This window comes from Barbatula barbatula (genome assembly GCF_947034865.1).
Source record: "Barbatula barbatula genome assembly, chromosome: 13".
NCBI lineage: Eukaryota > Metazoa > Chordata > Actinopteri > Cypriniformes > Nemacheilidae > Barbatula > Barbatula barbatula.
The window spans coordinates 17,347,263-17,369,164 of record NC_136776.1 but is presented as its reverse complement, the minus strand read 5'-3'; the positions used below and the strand labels follow the sequence as shown (position 1 = coordinate 17,369,164).

The window sequence follows — 21,902 nt, the reverse complement described above, 5'->3', positions numbered from 1 at the left end:
GATTAAAAAATATAAGATTAAAGCTATTCCAACTAATTTAATCTACATATGTACAATTTTTACAATATTCAGGACTTCATTGTCGCTCCACGTAGTTCTCCAGGTGTTAATTGCGACAATAGATCCATTTGTCTGGAAACACACAAACGAATGATTACACACACATCCATTTAACACATTTGAAGATGTCATAACTTTTTCTGCAATATCCCACAACACAGATTCATTCATTTATTGCTATATTTTAACACGAAGCTCAGCAGCTGCCTAACACTTACAAGATCTGCGTATAGTCTGCACATTCATGATGCTCCAGCTTGTGGGGCAGCTCAGGCTTCTGGCCTTCAAACATTCGTTCAATGTCATCCAGAACCAGCGCCCCCACATGGATGGTGACCGATGTCGAGACTCACCCAGCTGTTACAGTAAAGCGAAAGATGTGTAAGCACTTTTTAATTCAAATCAAACATTGAATGATCCAAAGTTTCATTGAGAGATTTCTACCTGTTGATCTTCTGTTTTGACAGGAGCTGTTGCACCATCAGGCAGACTTTTAGGAATCTGAGACACTGCAGGAAACAAGAGAAAAGACGGTGAGAAACAAATAAACCTCTCTAAGAGTGTTTGTTTGTCTTAGATATAATGAATCTAAAGTAATAATTCAAGAAAAACATTACAACAATCCTATAATAAAACATGACTATTTACAGTGATTGATAACTTTAAGATCATCACTGGGTGCGGGCAGGGCGAGCAGTCGCCTGGGACGCAACACATCCAGCTCTGCTTGACTTGCCTGCACACACACCAACATACATCACTCATTATTATTAATACTTTTTCTAACTTGTATTCTGTAATCTTGTCATTCAAGATGTGGAAGTGAGATGAGATGTATGAGCACTGACCCAGTAGTCCAGAAGGACCCGCGAAACCAGCAGGCGCGCAGGCTGAGAATAAACAGCATCCAGCAGGCCGACGGGCATCAGTGGGCGGAGACTCTCACCTGCAGACAGGTAAAGAAGTACATGAGAGTGAATAATAATGTGAATATGAAGGGCTGATGAAGCATCAGTTAAAGAATGAGAAGGATATAAAGAGGTAACTGACTCAAAGCGAGGACGCCCGCTGCCGTCTGTCGACTGATGGGTTGGAGCGCCAGCTGGTTTGCAGGGTGAACGTCAAGGCGTTTTTGAACCTGTCGAATGCATAAATTGATGTTCAGGTAATTACATTCTTTCTCTGTTAAAGCTTTTCAAAGTTCTGTAATCATCTGTAATAGTGGCTCATCTCACCTGAGGAACAGCAGATGTAAACTGTCCAGCAGGAAGTGATTCACTGCTTCTGTCCTGCTGCTCAGGCTGGGTCTTCTGCTCATTGTGATGAGACAGAGTGACCCGCAACGCCCTTCCGGCAACCATAAGCCCGTTCATGACCGACGCAGCAGTAGTTGCATCTTCGCGGGTGGAGAAGCTGACAAATCCAAACCCTCTGCTGCGTCCGGCCTCCATCATCAACTGAACAGAGAGAAGCACTCATTGAAGTCTTCTTTCACTTCAATTGTTATTTAACAATTACAATATAAAACATGTATCATGCCTTGGCACTGGTGATGCCTCCAAAGGGTGAGAACGCTCTGTACAGCTGCTGCTCACTGAAGCTATAAGGCAGATTCGACACGTACAGACTCACCCCCTTTTTAACAGACAAGATGGTTACACAAGACATTTCAACAATCGATAAAGATTTGTTAAGTGTGTTAAGGGGTTGTGATGGATACCGGGTAGTGCCGCTCATTGTCCTGAGCCATAGCCTTCCTCTCAACGTGACGTTCCTCAAGGGTTTTAAAGTGGCAAATGGACCTTTAAAACACGAACCAAATGAGCTCAACTCTGTACGATTAGACAAGACAAAGTTCAAGAAGAACAACTGAGATCCACTTACACTAGCTGGTCGTCCAACAACATGCCATCAAGCGCTTTGATGGCCTTCTCCGCCGCTTCAAAGGTGGAAAAGTGGACGAATCCATAACCTTTGGATCCATTTGCATCACAAACAACCTCGAAGAAAACACATTACACGTGTGAAACTCCACGAAGACATCAACACATATCTGGTGTATGAAAACAGTCAAACCGCAGCTATTACCTTGCAGGACAGGATCTTCCCAAAAATTGAGAAGGTGTCGTAAAGGCGGGCACCATCGATGCTGCTGTCCAGACCCTTGACGAAGATGTTACCGACCCCAGTCGTCCTCAGAGTGGGATCACGCTGGGAGAACATGACTCGCATGGGTCTGCCCAGAAGATCCTGACACATCAGAGCGTCCATGGCACTCTCAGCTGAATGACAGAATTTTTAAGAGACAAGACAAGTTTATTTATACGGCTACCCTTCATATAACTGAGTTTACCGGAAAAACAACAAAGAGAAAAATACACAAGACTGTAAATGATGAACTAAAATGTTTATTACCAAGATGTTAAGGTGAAGAATGGAGAGTTAACTTACCATCGGCGAGGTTAACAAAGTTAACATAACCATACCGCAGGGAACGCCAAGTCACCCTGTCTCTGCAGACCCGCACGGAATGGATCGGACCGAACGGGCTGAACGTCTGTTGGAGGATGAACTCGGACACTGCCGGATGAAGATCCCCCACAAACAACGAGGCGATCTGATCCCTAGCGCCACAGTTCCCTCCGATGAACGACGTCATCTGACCTGTAAAAATATACAACTCACACAATGACAATTCGTTAAATACAAGAAATGTTAATACAAGACAATAATACGACAGTAAGTATTTCAGATGAAATGTGTTGTATTAAAGCAATATAATTATGAATAAAAGTTAAGAAATGTAAAAGCAAATCTGAAGATCGCTGCGTGTCCTCCGTCAAATCGATGTTTGATGTTTGTAGAAAGTACGCGGCCGTTGCCTAGTGACAGACGTTTTACGTGGGACGCAGATGACAACAATACGTCATACGTCGTTTTACAAATGTACGAAATCTACAGATTTTCTAATATTAATAATGTTTATCGAAATCGTTAAAATGTAAGAAATTGCTTTGGTGATAAATCATTCATTTGTGATTGAACGCAGGACAGTGTTGTTGCTTTATTTGAAACATTTCAAAATAAAAAAACATTCGCATTGATGTGAAAATAATTTTCAAGTGTTGCCAAGAATCATGATACTAAAATAAAACATCGCACAGTAAATTAAAGCAAAATAAAATGAACCTAAAATGAAAGGAACAACTTGCATAAAATATCAATAACGAGTAGCCGAACGAATAGTTTACGTAATGACGTAGGCTCCTCCTTCGCGTGACCCACAACAAACTAACAATTAGTTTATTATTCATCTTTATTAGGCTATTTATACATTTTTACTGTTCATGATTTATTAATTTGTTATTATTAAACTATCACATTTTAATAAAATTGTTTATAGAATTTCGTCTATTTCTACACAAAATGATTATATAGATTGCTTTACAGATAAATGTTATTTAACTTTTATTAATAAAGTTTTTAATTGCATTATTTTTTTGTTTCATTAACTTATTTACATTTTACAGGTTCTCTGGTGACATAGTTCATAGGTTGTTTGCACATGACGTCATGTCACTGCATTTCTAGATCGCGAAGTTTGTAAACCTGCAGAAATGGACGATTTATGGAGCCGCGCGGCGTGTGAGTGAGTTATGACGGGACCTAAAGGAACGGACTAAGATGACTATTGCTCATGTTTCTAAACGCTCACTTCATCTTGACTGTGTTATGATTGTATGGATGATGTATAAGGTGATGGGCTTTATGATGTTGAACAACAAGGATTTTAGTGTTTCATTGACTTCAGGGAAATGGCTGTTACGACGCTCAGTTTAATCACATGAATACTGTATGTTGGAGCATGTTGACATTTATTTGATTGTTTGGTCGCAAACTTGGTATGTATGAACTGTAAATAAAGCTGTTAAAAAGCCAGATAACATTCTCATTTATATCATCTAACTTGCGTTAAGCTTCAAGGTATCCTGTAATATCCTACCAAACATATGCAAGTTTACCTCTTAAAATTCATGTTTGCTTTTGTACATTGAGGCATTGGATTTATTCAAAATGACTGCAAGTTGAGCAATGTAAAGTGTTTGAAAAGTAAATAAATGCATTAACAGTAAAGTGATTTGTTTGATGATAAAATACTTTATTCTATTTATAAAAGAAGCTTTAAATTTAAATTCAATTTCATGAGGATTAAAAAATATAAGATTAAAGCTATTCCAACTAATTTAATCTACATATGTACAATTTTTACAATATTCAGGACTTCATTGTCGCTCCACGTTGTTCTCCAGGTGTTAATTGCGACAATAGATCCATTTGTCTGGAAACACACAAACGAATGATTACACACACATCCATTTAACACATTTGAAGATGTCATAACTTTTTCTGCAATATCCCACAACACAGATTCATTCATTTATTGCTATATTTTAACACGAAGCTCAGCAGCTGCCTAACACTTACAAGATCTGCGTATAGTCTGCACATTCATGATGCTCCAGCTTGTGGGGCAGCTCAGGCTTCTGGCCTTCAAACATTCGTTCAATGTCATCCAGAACCAGCGCCCCCACATGGATGGTGACCGATGTCGAGACTCACCCAGCTGTTACAGTAAAGCGAAAGATGTGTAAGCACTTTTTAATTCAAATCAAACATTGAATGATCCAAAGTTTCATTGAGAGATTTCTACCTGTTGATCTTCTGTTTTGACAGGAGCTGTTGCACCATCAGGCAGACTTTTAGGAATCTGAGACACTGCAGGAAACAAGAGAAAAGACGGTGAGAAACAAATAAACCTCTCTAAGAGTGTTTGTTTGTCTTAGATATAATGAATCTAAAGTAATAATTCAAGAAAAACATTACAACAATCCTATAATAAAACATGACTATTTACAGTGATTGATAACTTTAAGATCATCACTGGGTGCGGGCAGGGCGAGCAGTCGCCTGGGACGCAACACATCCAGCTCTGCTTGACTTGCCTGCACACACACCAACATACATCACTCATTATTATTAATACTTTTTCTAACTTGTATTCTGTAATCTTGTCATTCAAGATGTGGAAGTGAGATGAGATGTATGAGCACTGACCCAGTAGTCCAGAAGGACCCGCGAAACCAGCAGGCGCGCAGGCTGAGAATAAACAGCATCCAGCAGGCCGACGGGCATCAGTGGGCGGAGACTCTCACCTGCAGACAGGTAAAGAAGTACATGAGAGTGAATAATAATGTGAATATGAAGGGCTGATGAAGCATCAGTTAAAGAATGAGAAGGATATAAAGAGGTAACTGACTCAAAGCGAGGACGCCCGCTGCCGTCTGTCGACTGATGGGTTGGAGCGCCAGCTGGTTTGCAGGGTGAACGTCAAGGCGTTTTTGAACCTGTCGAATGCATAAATTGATGTTCAGGTAATTACATTCTTTCTCTGTTAAAGCTTTTCAAAGTTCTGAAATCATCTGTAATAGTGGCTCATCTCACCTGAGGAACAGCAGATGTAAACTGTCCAGCAGGAAGTGATTCACTGCTTCTGTCCTGCTGCTCAGGCTGGGTCTTCTGCTCATTGTGATGAGACAGAGTGACCCGCAACGCCCTTCCGGCAACCATAAGCCCGTTCATGACCGACGCAGCAGTAGTTGCATCTTCGCGGGTGGAGAAGCTGACAAATCCAAACCCTCTGCTGCGTCCGGCCTCCGTCATCAACTGAACAGAGAGAAGCACTCATTGAAGTCTTCTTTCACTTCAATTGTTATTTAACAATTACAATATAAAACATGTATCATGCCTTGGCACTGGTGATGCCTCCAAAGGGTGAGAACGCTCTGTACAGCTGCTGCTCACTGAAGCTATAAGGCAGATTCGACACGTACAGACTCACCCCCTTTTTAACAGACAACATGGTTACACAAGACATTTCAACAATCGATAAAGATTTGTTAAGTGTGTTAAGGGGTTGTGATGGATACCGGGTAGTGCCGCTCATTGTCCTGAGCCATAGCCTTCCTCTCAACGTGACGTTCCTCAAGGGTTTTAAAGTGGCAAATGGACCTTTAAAACACGAACCAAATGAGCTCAACTCTGTACGATTAGACAAGACAAAGTTCAAGAAGAACAACTGAGATCCACTTACACTAGCTGGTCGTCCAACAACATGCCATCAAGCGCTTTGATGGCCTTCTCCGCCGCTTCAAAGGTGGAAAAGTGGACGAATCCATAACCTTTGGATCCATTTGCATCACAAACAACCTCGAAGAAAACACATTACACGTGTGAAACTCCACGAAGACATCAACACATATCTGGTGTATGAAAACAGTCAAACCGCAGCTATTACCTTGCAGGACAGGATCTTCCCAAAAATTGAGAAGGTGTCGTAAAGGCGGGCACCATCGATGCTGCTGTCCAGACCCTTGACGAAGATGTTACCGACCCCAGTCGTCCTCAGAGTGGGATCACGCTGGGAGAACATGACTCGCATGGGTCTGCCCAGAAGATCCTGACACATCAGAGCGTCCATGGCACTCTCAGCTGAATGACAGAATTTTTAAGAGACAAGACAAGTTTATTTATACGGCTACCCTTCATATAACTGAGTTTACCGGAAAAACAACAAAGAGAAAAATACACAAGACTGTAAATGATGAACTAAAATGTTTATTACCAAGATGTTAAGGTGAAGAATGGAGAGTTAACTTACCATCGGCGAGGTTAACAAAGTTAACATAACCATACCGCAGGGAACGCCAAGTCACCCTGTCTCTGCAGACCCGCACGGAATGGATCGGACCGAACGGGCTGAACGTCTGTTGGAGGATGAACTCGGACACTGCCGGATGAAGATCCCCCACAAACAACGAGGCGATCTGATCCCTAGCGCCACAGTTCCCTCCGATGAACGACGTCATCTGACCTGTAAAAATATACAACTCACACAATGACAATTCGTTAAGTACAAGAAATGTTAATACAAGACAATAATACGACAGTAAGTATTTCAGATGAAATGTGTTGTATTAAAGCAATATAATTATGAATAAAAGTTAAGAAATGTAAAAGCAAATCTGAAGATCGCTGCGTGTCCTCCGTCAAATCGATGTTTGATGTTTGTAGAAAGTACGCGGCCGTTGCCTAGTGACAGACGTTTTACGTGGGACGCAGATGACAACATACGTCATACGTCGTTTTACAAATGTACGAAATCTACAGATTTTCTAATATTAATAATGTTTATCGAAATCGTTAAAATGTAAGAAATTGCTTTAGTGATAAATCATTCATTTGTGATTGAACGCAGGACAGTGTTGTTGCTTTATTTGAAACATTTCAAAATAAAAAAACATTCGCATTGATGTGAAAATAATTTTCAAGTGTTGCCAAGAATCATGATACTAAAATAAAACATCGCACAGTAAATTAAAGCAAAATAAAATGAACCTAAAATGAAAGGAACAACTTGCATAAAATATCAATAACGAGTAGCCGAACGAATAGTTTACGTAATGACGTAGGCTCCTCCTTCGCGTGACCCACAACAAACTAACAATTAGTTTATTATTCATCTTTATTAGGCTATTTATACATTTTTACTGTTCATGATTTATTAATTTGTTATTATTAAACTATCACATTTTAATAAAATTGTTTATAGAATTTCGTCTATTTCTACACAAAATGATTATATAGATTGCTTTACAGATAAATGTTATTTAACTTTTATTAATAAAGTTTTTAATTGCATTATTTTTTTTGTTTTATTAACTTATTTACATTTTACAGGTTCTCTGGTGACATAGTTCATAGGTTGTTTGCACATGACGTCATGTCACTGCATTTCTAGATCGCGAAGTTTGTAAACCTGCAGAAATGGACGATTTATGGAGCCGCGCGGCGTGTGAGTGAGTTATGACGGGACCTAAAGGAACGGACTAAGATGACTATTGCTCATGTTTCTAAACGCTCACTTCATCTTGACTGTGTTATGATTGTATGGATGATGTATAAGGTGATGGGCTTTATGATGTTGAACAACAAGGATTTTAGTGTTTCATTGACTTCAGGGAAATGGCTGTTACGACGCTCAGTTTAATCACATGAATACTGTATGTTGGAGCATGTTGACATTTATTTGATTGTTTGGTCGCAAACTTGGTATGTATGAACTGTAAATAAAGCTGTTTAAAAGCCAGATAACATTCTCATTTATATCATCTAACTTGCGTTAAGCTTCAAGGTATCCTGTAATATCCTACCAAACATATGCAAGTTTACCTCTTAAAATTCATGTTTGCTTTTGTACATTGAGGCATTGGATTTATTCAAAATGACTGCAAGTTGAGCAATGTAAAGTGTTTGAAAAGTAAATAAATGCATTTACAGTAAAGTGATTTGTTTGATGATAAAATACTTTATTCTATTTATAAAAGAAGCTTTAAATTTAAATTCAATTTCATGAGGATTAAAAAATATAAGATTAAAGCTATTCCAACTAATTTAATCTACATATGTACAATTTTTACAATATTCAGGACTTCATTGTCGCTCCACGTTGTTCTCCAGGTGTTAATTGCGACAATAGATCCATTTGTCTGGAAACACACAAACGAATGATTACACACACATCCATTTAACACATTTGAAGATGTCATAACTTTTTCTGCAATATCCCACAACACAGATTCATTCATTTATTGCTATATTTTAACACGAAGCTCAGCAGCTGCCTAACACTTACAAGATCTGCGTATAGTCTGCACATTCATGATGCTCCAGCTTGTGGGGCAGCTCAGGCTTCTGGCCTTCAAACATTCGTTCAATGTCATCCAGAACCAGCGCCCCCACATGGATGGTGACCGATGTCGAGACTCACCCAGCTGTTACAGTAAAGCGAAAGATGTGTAAGCACTTTTTAATTCAAATCAAACATTGAATGATCCAAAGTTTCATTGAGAGATTTCTACCTGTTGATCTTCTGTTTTGACAGGAGCTGTTGCACCATCAGGCAGACTTTTAGGAATCTGAGACACTGCAGGAAACAAGAGAAAAGACGGTGAGAAACAAATAAACCTCCCTAAGAGTGTTTGTTTGTCTTAGATATAATAAATCTAAAGTAATAATTCAAGAAAAACATTACAACAATCCTATAATAAAACATGACTATTCACAGTGATTGATAACTTTAAGATCATCACTGGGTGCGGGCAGGGCGAGCAGTCGCCTGGGACGCAACACATCCAGCTCTGCTTGACTTGCCTGCACACACACCAACATACATCACTCATTATTATTATTAATACTTTTTCTAACTTGTATTCTGTAATCTTGTCATTCAAGATGTGGAAGTGAGATGAGATGTATGAGCACTGACCCAGTAGTCCAGAAGGACCCGCGAAACCAGCAGGCGCGCAGGCTGAGAATAAACAGCATCCAGCAGGCCGACGGGCATCAGTGGGCGGAGACTCTCACCTGCAGACAGGTAAAGAAGTACATGAGAGTGAATAATAATGTGAATATGAAGGGCTGATGAAGCATCAGTTAAAGAATGAGAAGGATATAAAGAGGTAACTGACTCAAAGCGAGGACGCCCGCTGCCGTCTGTCGACTGATGGGTTGGAGCGCCAGCTGGTTTGCAGGGTGAACGTCAAGGCGTTTTTGAACCTGTCAAATGCATAAATTGATGTTCAGGTAATTACATTCTTTCTCTGTTAAAGCTTTTTAAAGTTCTGAAATCATCTGTAATAGTGGCTCATCTCACCTGAGGAACAGCAGATGTAAACTGTCCAGCAGGAAGTGATTCACTGCTTCTGTCCTGCTGCTCAGGCTGGGTCTTCTGCTCATTGTGATGAGACAGAGTGACCCGCAACGCCCTTCCGGCAACCATAAGCCCGTTCATGACCGACGCAGCAGTAGTTGCATCTTCGCGGGTGGAGAAGCTGACAAATCCAAACCCTCTGCTGCGTCCGGCCTCCATCATCAACTGAACAGAGAGAAGCCCTCATTGAAGTCTTCTTTCACTTCAATTGTTATTTAACAATTACAATGTAAAACATGTATCATACCTTGGCACTGGTGATGCTTCCAAAGGGTGAGAACGCTCTGTACAGCTGCTGCTCACTGAAGCTATAAGGCAGATTCGACACGTACAGACTCACCCCCTTTTTAACAGACAAGATGGTTACACAAGACATTTCAACAATCGATAAAGATTTGTTAAGTGTGTTAAGGGGTTGTGATGGATACCGGGTAGTGCCGCTCATTGTCCTGAGCCATAGCCTTCCTCTCAACGTGACGTTCCTCAAGGGTTTTAAAGTGGCAAATGGACCTTTAAAACACGAACCAAATGAGCTCAACTCTGTACGATTAGACAAGACAAAGTTCAAGAAGAACAACTGAGATCCACTTACACTAGCTGGTCGTCCAACAACATGCCATCAAGCGCTTTGATGGCCTTCTCCGCCGCTTCAAAGGTGGAAAAGTGGACGAATCCATAACCTTTGGATCCATTTGCATCACAAACAACCTCGAAGAAAACACATTACACGTGTGAAACTCCACGAAGACATCAACACATATCTGGTGTATGAAAACAGTCAAACCGCAGCTATTACCTTGCAGGACAGGATCTTCCCAAAAATTGAGAAGGTGTCGTAAAGGCGGGCACCATCGATGCTGCTGTCCAGACCCTTGACGAAGATGTTACCGACCCCAGTCGTCCTCAGAGTGGGATCACGCTGGGAGAACATGACTCGCATGGGTCTGCCCAGAAGATCCTGACACATCAGAGCGTCCATGGCACTCTCAGCTGAATGACAGAATTTTTAAGAGACAAGACAAGTTTATTTATACGGCTACCCTTCATATAACTGAGTTTACCGGAAAAACAACAAAGAGAAAAATACACAAGACTGTAAATGATGAACTAAAATGTTTATTACCAAGATGTTAAGGTGAAGAATGGAGAGTTAACTTACCATCGGCGAGGTTAACAAAGTTAACATAACCATACCGCAGGGAACGCCAAGTCACCCTGTCTCTGCAGACCCGCACGGAATGGATCGGACCGAACGGGCTGAACGTCTGTTGGAGGATGAACTCGGACACTGCCGGATGAAGATCCCCCACAAACAACGAGGCGATCTGATCCCTAGCGCCACAGTTCCCTCCGATGAACGACGTCATCTGACCTGTAAAAATATACAACTCACACAATGACAATTCGTTAAATACAAGAAATGTTAATACAAGACAATAATACGACAGTAAGTATTTCAGATGAAATGTGTTGTATTAAAGCAATATAATTATGAATAAGAGTTAAGAAATGTAAAAGCAAATCTGAAGATCGCTGCGTGTCCTCCGTCAAATCGATGTTTGATGTTTGTAGAAAGTACGCGGCCGTTGCCTAGTGACAGACGTTTTACGTGGGACGCAGATGACAACATACGTCATACGTCGTTTTACAAATGTACGAAATCTACAGATTTTCTAATATTAATAATGTTTATCGAAATCGTTAAAATGTAAGAAATTGCTTTAGTGATAAATCATTCATTTGTGATTGAACGCAGGACAGTGTTGTTGCTTTATTTGAAACATTTCAAAATAAAAAAACATTCGCATTGATGTGAAAATAATTTTCAAGTGTTGCCAAGAATCATGATACTAAAATAAAACATCGCACAGTAAATTAAAGCAAAATAAAATGAACCTAAAATGAAAGGAACAACTTGCATAAAATATCAATAACGAGTAGCCGAACGAATAGTTTACGTAATGACGTAGGCTCCTCCTTCGCGTGACCCACAACAAACTAACAATTAGTTTATTATTCATCTTTATTAGGCTATTTATACATTTTTACTGTTCATGATTTATGAATTTGTTATTATTAAACTATCACATTTTAATAAAATTGTTTATAGAATTTCGTCTAATTCTACACAAAATGATTATATAGATTGCTTTACAGATAAATGTTATTTAACTTTTATTAATAAAGTTTTTAATTGCATTATTTTTTTGTTTCATTAACTTATTTACATTTTACAGGTTCTCTGGTGACATAGTTCATAGGTTGTTTGCACATGACGTCATGTCACTGCATTTCTAGATCGCGAAGTTTGTAAACCTGCAGAAATGGACGATTTATGGAGCCGCGCGGCGTGTGAGTGAGTTATGACGGGACCTAAAGGAACGGACTAAGATGACTATTGCTCATGTTTCTAAACGCTCACTTCATCTTGACTGTGTTATGATTGTATGGATGATGTATAAGGTGATGGGCTTTATGATGTTGAACAACAAGGATTTTAGTGTTTCATTGACTTCAGGGAAATGGCTGTTACGACGCTCAGTTTAATCACATGAATACTGTATGTTGGAGCATGTTGACATTTATTTGATTGTTTGGTCGCAAACTTGGTATGTATGAACTGTAAATAAAGCTGTTAAAAAGCCAGATAACATTCTCATTTATATCATCTAACTTGCGTTAAGCTTCAAGGTATCCTGTAATATCCTACCAAACATATGCAAGTTTACCTCTTAAAATTCATGTTTGCTTTTGTACATTGAGGCATTGGATTTATTCAAAATGACTGCAAGTTGAGCAATGTAAAGTGTTTGAAAAGTAAATAAATGCATTAACAGTAAAGTGATTTGTTTGATGATAAAATACTTTATTCTATTTATAAAAGAAGCTTTAAATTTAAATTCAATTTCATGAGGATTAAAAAATATAAGATTAAAGCTATTCCAACTAATTTAATCTACATATGTACAATTTTTACAATATTCAGGACTTCATTGTCGCTCCACGTTGTTCTCCAGGTGTTAATTGCGACAATAGATCCATTTGTCTGGAAACACACAAACGAATGATTACACACACATCCATTTAACACATTTGAAGATGTCATAACTTTTTCTGCAATATCCCACAACACAGATTCATTCATTTATTGCTATATTTTAACACGAAGCTCAGCAGCTGCCTAACACTTACAAGATCTGCGTATAGTCTGCACATTCATGATGCTCCAGCTTGTGGGGCAGCTCAGGCTTCTGGCCTTCAAACATTCGTTCAATGTCATCCAGAACCAGCGCCCCCACATGGATGGTGACCGATGTCGAGACTCACCCAGCTGTTACAGTAAAGCGAAAGATGTGTAAGCACTTTTTAATTCAAATCAAACATTGAATGATCCAAAGTTTCATTGAGAGATTTCTACCTGTTGATCTTCTGTTTTGACAGGAGCTGTTGCACCATCAGGCAGACTTTTAGGAATCTGAGACACTGCAGGAAACAAGAGAAAAGACGGTGAGAAACTAATAAACCTCTCTAAGAGTGTTTGTTTGTCTTAGATATAATAAATCTAAAGTAATAATTCAAGAAAAACATTACAACAATCCTATAATAAAACATGACTATTTACAGTGATTGATAACTTTAAGATCATCACTGGGTGCGGGCAGGGCGAGCAGTCGCCTGGGACGCAACACATCCAGCTCTGCTTGACTTGCCTGCACACACACCAACATACATCACTCATTATTATTAATACTTTTTCTAACTTGTATTCTGTAATCTTGTCATTCAAGATGTGGAAGTGAGATGAGATGTATGAGCACTGACCCAGTAGTCCAGAAGGACCCGCGAAACCAGCAGGCGCGCAGGCTGAGAATAAACAGCATCCAGCAGGCCGACGGGCATCAGTGGGCGGAGACTCTCACCTGCAGACAGGTAAAGAAGTACATGAGAGTGAATAATAATGTGAATATGAAGGGCTGATGAAGCATCAGTTAAAGAATGAGAAGGATATAAAGAGGTAACTGACTCAAAGCGAGGACGCCCGCTGCCGTCTGTCGACTGATGGGTTGGAGCGCCAGCTGGTTTGCAGGGTGAACGTCAAGGCGTTTTTGAACCTGTCGAATGCATAAATTGATGTTCAGGTAATTACATTCTTTCTCTGTTAAAGCTTTTCAAAGTTCTGAAATCATCTGTAATAGTGGCTCATCTCACCTGAGGAACAGCAGATGTAAACTGTCCAGCAGGAAGTGATTCACTGCTTCTGTCCTGCTGCTCAGGCTGGGTCTTCTGCTCATTGTGATGAGACAGAGTGACCCGCAACGCCCTTCCGGCAACCATAAGCCCGTTCATGACCGACGCAGCAGTAGTTGCATCTTCGCGGGTGGAGAAGCTGACAAATCCAAACCCTCTGCTGCGTCCGGCCTCCGTCATCAACTGAACAGAGAGAAGCACTCATTGAAGTCTTCTTTCACTTCAATTGTTATTTAACAATTACAATATAAAACATGTATCATGCCTTGGCACTGGTGATGCTTCCAAAGGGTGAGAACGCTCTGTACAGCTGCTGCTCACTGAAGCTATAAGGCAGATTCGACACGTACAGACTCACCCCCTTTTTAACAGACAAGATGGTTACACAAGACATTTCAACAATCGATAAAGATTTGTTAAGTGTGTTAAGGGGTTGTGATGGATACCGGGTAGTGCCGCTCATTGTCCTGAGCCATAGCCTTCCTCTCAACGTGACGTTCCTCAAGGGTTTTAAAGTGGCAAATGGACCTTTAAAACACGAACCAAATGAGCTCAACTCTGTACGATTAGACAAGACAAAGTTCAAGAAGAACAACTGAGATCCACTTACACTAGCTGGTCGTCCAACAACATGCCATCAAGCGCTTTGATGGCCTTCTCCGCCGCTTCAAAGGTGGAAAAGTGGACGAATCCATAACCTTTGGATCCATTTGCATCACAAACAACCTCGTAGAAAACACATTACACGTGTGAAACTCCACGAAGACATCAACACATATCTGGTGTATGAAAACAGTCAAACCGCAGCTATTACCTTGCAGGACAGGATCTTCCCAAAAATTGAGAAGGTGTCGTAAAGGCGGGCACCATCGATGCTGCTGTCCAGACCCTTGACGAAGATGTTACCGACCCCAGTCGTCCTCAGAGTGGGATCACGCTGGGAGAACATGACTCGCATGGGTCTGCCCAGAAGATCCTGACACATCAGAGCGTCCATGGCACTCTCAGCTGAATGACAGAATTTTTAAGAGACAAGACAAGTTTATTTATACGGCTACCCTTCATATAACTGAGTTTACCGGAAAAACAACAAAGAGAAAAATACACAAGACTGTAAATGATGAACTAAAATGTTTATTACCAAGATGTTAAGGTGAAGAATGGAGAGTTAACTTACCATCGGCGAGGTTAACAAAGTTAACATAACCATACCGCAGGGAACGCCAAGTCACCCTGTCTCTGCAGACCCGCACGGAATGGATCGGACCGAACGGGCTGAACGTCTGTTGGAGGATGAACTCGGACACTGCCGGATGAAGATCCCCCACAAACAACGAGGCGATCTGATCCCTAGCGCCACAGTTCCCTCCGATGAACGACGTCATCTGACCTGTAAAAATATACAACTCACACAATGACAATTCGTTAAGTACAAGAAATGTTAATACAAGACAATAATACGACAGTAAGTATTTCAGATGAAATGTGTTGTATTAAAGCAATATAATTATGAATAAAAGTTAAGAAATGTAAAAGCAAATCTGAAGATCGCTGCGTGTCCTCCGTCAAATCGATGTTTGATGTTTGTAGAAAGTACGCGGCCGTTGCCTAGTGACAGACGTTTTACGTGGGACGCAGATGACAACATACGTCATACGTCGTTTTACAAATGTACGAAATCTACAGATTTTCTAATATTAATAATGTTTATCGAAATCGTTAAAATGTAAGAAATTGCTTTAGTGATAAATCATTCATTTGTGATTGAACGCAGGACAGTGTTGTTGCTTTATTTGAAACATTTCAAAATAAAAAAACATTCGCATTGATGTGAAAATAATTTTCAAGTGTTGCCAAGAATCATGATACTAAAATAAAACATCGCACAGTAAATTAAAGCAAAATAAAATGAACCTAAAATGAAAGGAACAACTTGCATAAAATATCAATAACGAGTAGCCGAACGAATAGTTTACGTAATGACGTAGGCTCCTCCTTCGCGTGACCCACAACAAACTAACAATTAGTTTATTATTCATCTTTATTAGGCTATTTATACATTTTTACTGTTCATGATTTATGAATTTGTTATTATTAAACTATCACATTTTAATAAAATTGTTTATAGAATTTCGTCTATTTCTACACAAAATGATTATATAGATTGCTTTACAGATAAATGTTATTTAACTTTTATTAATAAAGTTTTTAATTGCATTATTTTTTTGTTTCATTAACTTATTTACATTTTACAGGTTCTCTGGTGACATAGTTCATAGGTTGTTTGCACATGACGTCATGTCACTGCATTTCTAGATCGCGAAGTTTGTAAACCTGCAGAAATGGACGATTTATGGAGCCGCGCGGCGTGTGAGTGAGTTATGACGGGACCTAAAGGAACGGACTAAGATGACTATTGCTCATGTTTCTAAACGCTCACTTCATCTTGACTGTGTTATGATTGTATGGATGATGTATAAGGTGATGGGCTTTATGATGTTGAACAACAAGGATTTTAGTGTTTCATTGACTTCAGGGAAATGGCTGTTACGACGCTCAGTTTAATCACATGAATACTGTATGTTGGAGCATGTTGACATTTATTTGATTGTTTGGTCGCAAACTTGGTATGTATGAACTGTAAATAAAGCTGTTAAAAAGCCAGATAACATTCTCATTTATATCATCTAACTTGCGTTAAGCTTCAAGGTATCCTGTAATATCCTACCAAACATATGCAAGTTTACCTCTTAAAATTCATGTTTGCTTTTGTACATTGAGGCATTGGATTTATTCAAAATGACTGCAAGTTGAGCAATGTAAAGTGTTTGAAAAGTAAATAAATGCATTAACAGTAAAGTGATTTGTTTGATGATAAAATACTTTATTCTATTTATAAAAGAAGCTTTAAATTTAAATTCAATTTCATGAGGATTAAAAAATATAAGATTAAAGCTATTCCAACTAATTTAATCTACATATGTACAATTTTTACAATATTCAGGACTTCATTGTCGCTCCACGTTGTTCTCCAGGTGTTAATTGCGACAATAGATCCATTTGTCTGGAAACACACAAACGAATGATTACACACACATCCATTTAACACATTTGAAGATGTCATAACTTTTTCTGCAATATCCCACAACACAGATTCATTCATTTATTGCTATATTTTAACACGAAGCTCAGCAGCTGCCTAACACTTACAAGATCTGCGTATAGTCTGCACATTCATGATGCTCCAGCTTGTGGGGCAGCTCAGGCTTCTGGCCTTCAAACATTCGTTCAATGTCATCCAGAACCAGCGCCCCCACATGGATGGTGACCGATGTCGAGACTCACCCAGCTGTTACAGTAAAGCGAAAGATGTGTAAGCACTTTTTAATTCAAATCAAACATTGAATGATCCAAAGTTTCATTGAGAGATTTCTACCTGTTGATCTTCTGTTTTGACAGGAGCTGTTGCACCATCAGGCAGACTTTTAGGAATCTGAGACACTGCAGGAAACAAGAGAAAAGACGGTGAGAAACTAATAAACCTCTCTAAGAGTGTTTGTTTGTCTTAGATATAATGAATCTAAAGTAATAATTCAAGAAAAACATTACAACAATCCTATAATAAAACATGACTATTTACAGTGATTGATAACTTTAAGATCATCACTGGGTGCGGGCAGGGCGAGCAGTCGCCTGGGACGCAACACATCCAGCTCTGCTTGACTTGCCTGCACACACACCAACATACATCACTCATTATTATTAATACTTTTTCTAACTTGTATTCTGTAATCTTGTCATTCAAGATGTGGAAGTGAGATGAGATGTATGAGCACTGACCCAGTAGTCCAGAAGGACCCGCGAAACCAGCAGGCGCGCAGGCTGAGAATAAACAGCATCCAGCAGGCCGACGGGCATCAGTGGGCGGAGACTCTCACCTGCAGACAGGTAAAGAAGTACATGAGAGTGAATAATAATGTGAATATGAAGGGCTGATGAAGCATCAGTTAAAGAATGAGAAGGATATAAAGAGGTAACTGACTCAAAGCGAGGACGCCCGCTGCCGTCTGTCGACTGATGGGTTGGAGCGCCAGCTGGTTTGCAGGGTGAACGTCAAGGCGTTTTTGAACCTGTCGAATGCATAAATTGATGTTCAGGTAATTACATTCTTTCTCTGTTAAAGCTTTTCAAAGTTCTGAAATCATCTGTAATAGTGGCTCATCTCACCTGAGGAACAGCAGATGTAAACTGTCCAGCAGGAAGTGATTCACTGCTTCTGTCCTGCTGCTCAGGCTGGGTCTTCTGCTCATTGTGATGAGACAGAGTGACCCGCAACGCCCTTCCGGCAACCATAAGCCCGTTCATGACCGACGCAGCAGTAGTTGCATCTTCGCGGGTGGAGAAGCTGACAAATCCAAACCCTCTGCTGCGTCCGGCCTCCGTCATCAACTGAACAGAGAGAAGCACTCATTGAAGTCTTCTTTCACTTCAATTGTTATTTAACAATTACAATATAAAACATGTATCATGCCTTGGCACTGGTGATGCTTCCAAAGGGTGAGAACGCTCTGTACAGCTGCTGCTCACTGAAGCTATAAGGCAGATTCGACACGTACAGACTCACCCCCTTTTTAACAGACAACATGGTTACACAAGACATTTCAACAATCGATAAAGATTTGTTAAGTGTGTTAAGGGGTTGTGATGGATACCGGGTAGTGCCGCTCATTGTCCTGAGCCATAGCCTTCCTCTCAACGTGACGTTCCTCAAGGGTTTTAAAGTGGCAAATGGACCTTTAAAACACGAACCAAATGAGCTCAACTCTGTACGATTAGACAAGACAAAGTTCAAGAAGAACAACTGAGATCCACTTACACTAGCTGGTCGTCCAACAACATGCCATCAAGCGCTTTGATGGCCTTCTCCGCCGCTTCAAAGGTGGAAAAGTGGACGAATCCATAACCTTTGGATCCATTTGCATCACAAACAACCTCGAAGAAAACACATTACACGTGTGAAACTCCACGAAGACATCAACACATATCTGGTGTATGAAAACAGTCAAACCGCAGCTATTACCTTGCAGGACAGGATCTTCCCAAAAATTGAGAAGGTGTCGTAAAGGCGGGCACCATCGATGCTGCTGTCCAGACCCTTGACGAAGATGTTACCGACCCCAGTCGTCCTCAGAGTGGGATCACGCTGGGAGAACATGACTCGCATGGGTCTGCCCAGAAGATCCTGACACATCAGAGCGTCCATGGCACTCTCAGCTGAATGACAGAATTTTTAAGAGACAAGACAAGTTTATTTATACGGCTACCCTTCATATAACTGAGTTTACCGGAAAAACAACAAAGAGAAAAATACACAAGACTGTAAATGATGAACTAAAATGTTTATTACCAAGATGTTAAGGTGAAGAATGGAGAGTTAACTTACCATCGGCGAGGTTAACAAAGTTAACATAACCATACCGCAGGGAACGCCAAGTCACCCTGTCTCTGCAGACCCGCACGGAATGGATCGGACCGAACGGGCTGAACGTCTGTTGGAGGATGAACTCGGACACTGCCGGATGAAGATCCCCCACAAACAACGAGGCGATCTGATCCCTAGCGCCACAGTTCCCTCCGATGAACGACGTCATCTGACCTGTAAAAATATACAACTCACACAATGACAATTCGTTAAATACAAGAAATGTTAATACAAGACAATAATACGACAGTAAGTATTTCAGATGAAATGTGTTGTATTAAAGCAATATAATTATGAATAAAAGTTAAGAAATGTAAAAGCAAATCTGAAGATCGCTGCGTGTCCTCCGTCAAATCGATGTTTGATGTTTGTAGAAAGTACGCGGCCGTTGCCTAGTGACAGACGTTTTACGTGGGACGCAGATGACAACAATACGTCATACGTCGTTTTACAAATGTACGAAATCTACAGATTTTCTAATATTAATAATGTTTATCGAAATCGTTAAAATGTAAGAAATTGCTTTGGTGATAAATCATTCATTTGTGATTGAACGCAGGACAGTGTTGTTGCTTTATTTGAAACATTTCAAAATAAAAAAACATTCGCATTGATGTGAAAATAATTTTCAAGTGTTGCCAAGAATCATGATACTAAAATAAAACATCGCACAGTAAATTAAAGCAAAATAAAATGAACCTAAAATGAAAGGAACAACTTGCATAAAATATCAATAACGAGTAGCCGAACGAATAGTTTACGTAATGACGTAGGCTCCTCCTTCGCGTGACCCACAACAAACTAACAATTAGTTTATTATTCATCTTTATTAGGCTATTTATACATTTTTACTGTTCATGATTTATGAATTTGTTATTATTAAACTATCACATTTTAATAAAATTGTTTATAGAATTTCGTCTATTTCTACACAAAATGATTATATAGATTGCTTTACAGATAAATGTTATTTAACTTTTATTAATAAAGTTTTTAATTGCATTATTTTTTTGTTTCATTAACTTATTTACATTTTACAGGTTCTCTGGTGACATAGTTCATAGGTTGTTTGCACATGACGTCATGTCACTGCATTTCTAGATCGCGAAGTTTGTAAACCTGCAGAAATGGACGATTTATGGAGCCGCGCGGCGTGTGAGTGAGTTATGACGGGACCTAAAGGAACGGACTAAGATGACTATTGCTCATGTTTCTAAACGCTCACTTCATCTTGACTGTGTTATGATTGTATGGATGATGTATAAGGTGATGGGCTTTATGATGTTGAACAACAAGGATTTTAGTGTTTCATTGACTTCAGGGAAATGGCTGTTACGACGCTCAGTTTAATCACATGAATACTGTATGTTGGAGCATGTTGACATTTATTTGATTGTTTGGTCGCAAACTTGGTATGTATGAACTGTAAATAAAGCTGTTAAAAAGCCAGATAACATTCTCATTTATATCATCTAACTTGCGTTAAGCTTCAAGGTATCCTGTAATATCCTACCAAACATATGCAAGTTTACCTCTTAAAATTCATGTTTGCTTTTGTACATTGAGGCATTGGATTTATTCAAAATGACTGCAAGTTGAGCAATGTAAAGTGTTTGAAAAGTAAATAAATGCATTAACAGTAAAGTGATTTGTTTGATGATAAAATACTTTATTCTATTTATAAAAGAAGCTTTAAATTTAAATTCAATTTCATGAGGATTAAAAAATATAAGATTAAAGCTATTCCAACTAATTTAATCTACATATGTACAATTTTTACAATATTCAGGACTTCATTGTCGCTCCACGTTGTTCTCCAGGTGTTAATTGCGACAATAGATCCATTTGTCTGGAAACACACAAACGAATGATTACACACACATCCATTTAACACATTTGAAGATGTCATAACTTTTTCTGCAATATCCCACAACACAGATTCATTCATTTATTGCTATATTTTAACACGAAGCTCAGCAGCTGCCTAACACTTACAAGATCTGCGTATAGTCTGCACATTCATGATGCTCCAGCTTGTGGGGCAGCTCAGGCTTCTGGCCTTCAAACATTCGTTCAATGTCATCCAGAACCAGCGCCCCCACATGGATGGTGACCGATGTCGAGACTCACCCAGCTGTTACAGTAAAGCGAAAGATGTGTAAGCACTTTTTAATTCAAATCAAACATTGAATGATCCAAAGTTTCATTGAGAGATTTCTACCTGTTGATCTTCTGTTTTGACAGGAGCTGTTGCACCATCAGGCAGACTTTTAGGAATCTGAG

General features: G+C 39.5%; 1 protein-coding gene across 1 annotated transcript; it reads right to left on the bottom strand.

Moving 5' to 3' along the window:
* Positions 1-9,020: 9,020 nt before the first annotated feature.
* LOC306902983 (polyadenylate-binding protein 1-like) lies at positions 9,021-11,526 on the bottom strand (the record flags this gene model as incomplete). The annotated part of the gene is made up of 11 exons (XM_079471903.1): positions 9,021-9,103; positions 9,243-9,330; positions 9,446-9,543; positions 9,648-9,735; positions 9,833-10,054; positions 10,137-10,232; positions 10,318-10,399; positions 10,482-10,597; positions 10,686-10,879; positions 11,049-11,261; positions 11,499-11,526. The coding sequence occupies 11 exons, from the start codon at positions 11,524-11,526 to the stop codon at positions 9,021-9,023; spliced, it is 1,308 nt and encodes a 435-aa protein (XP_079328029.1).
* Between the last annotated feature and the right edge of the window lie 10,376 nt (positions 11,527-21,902).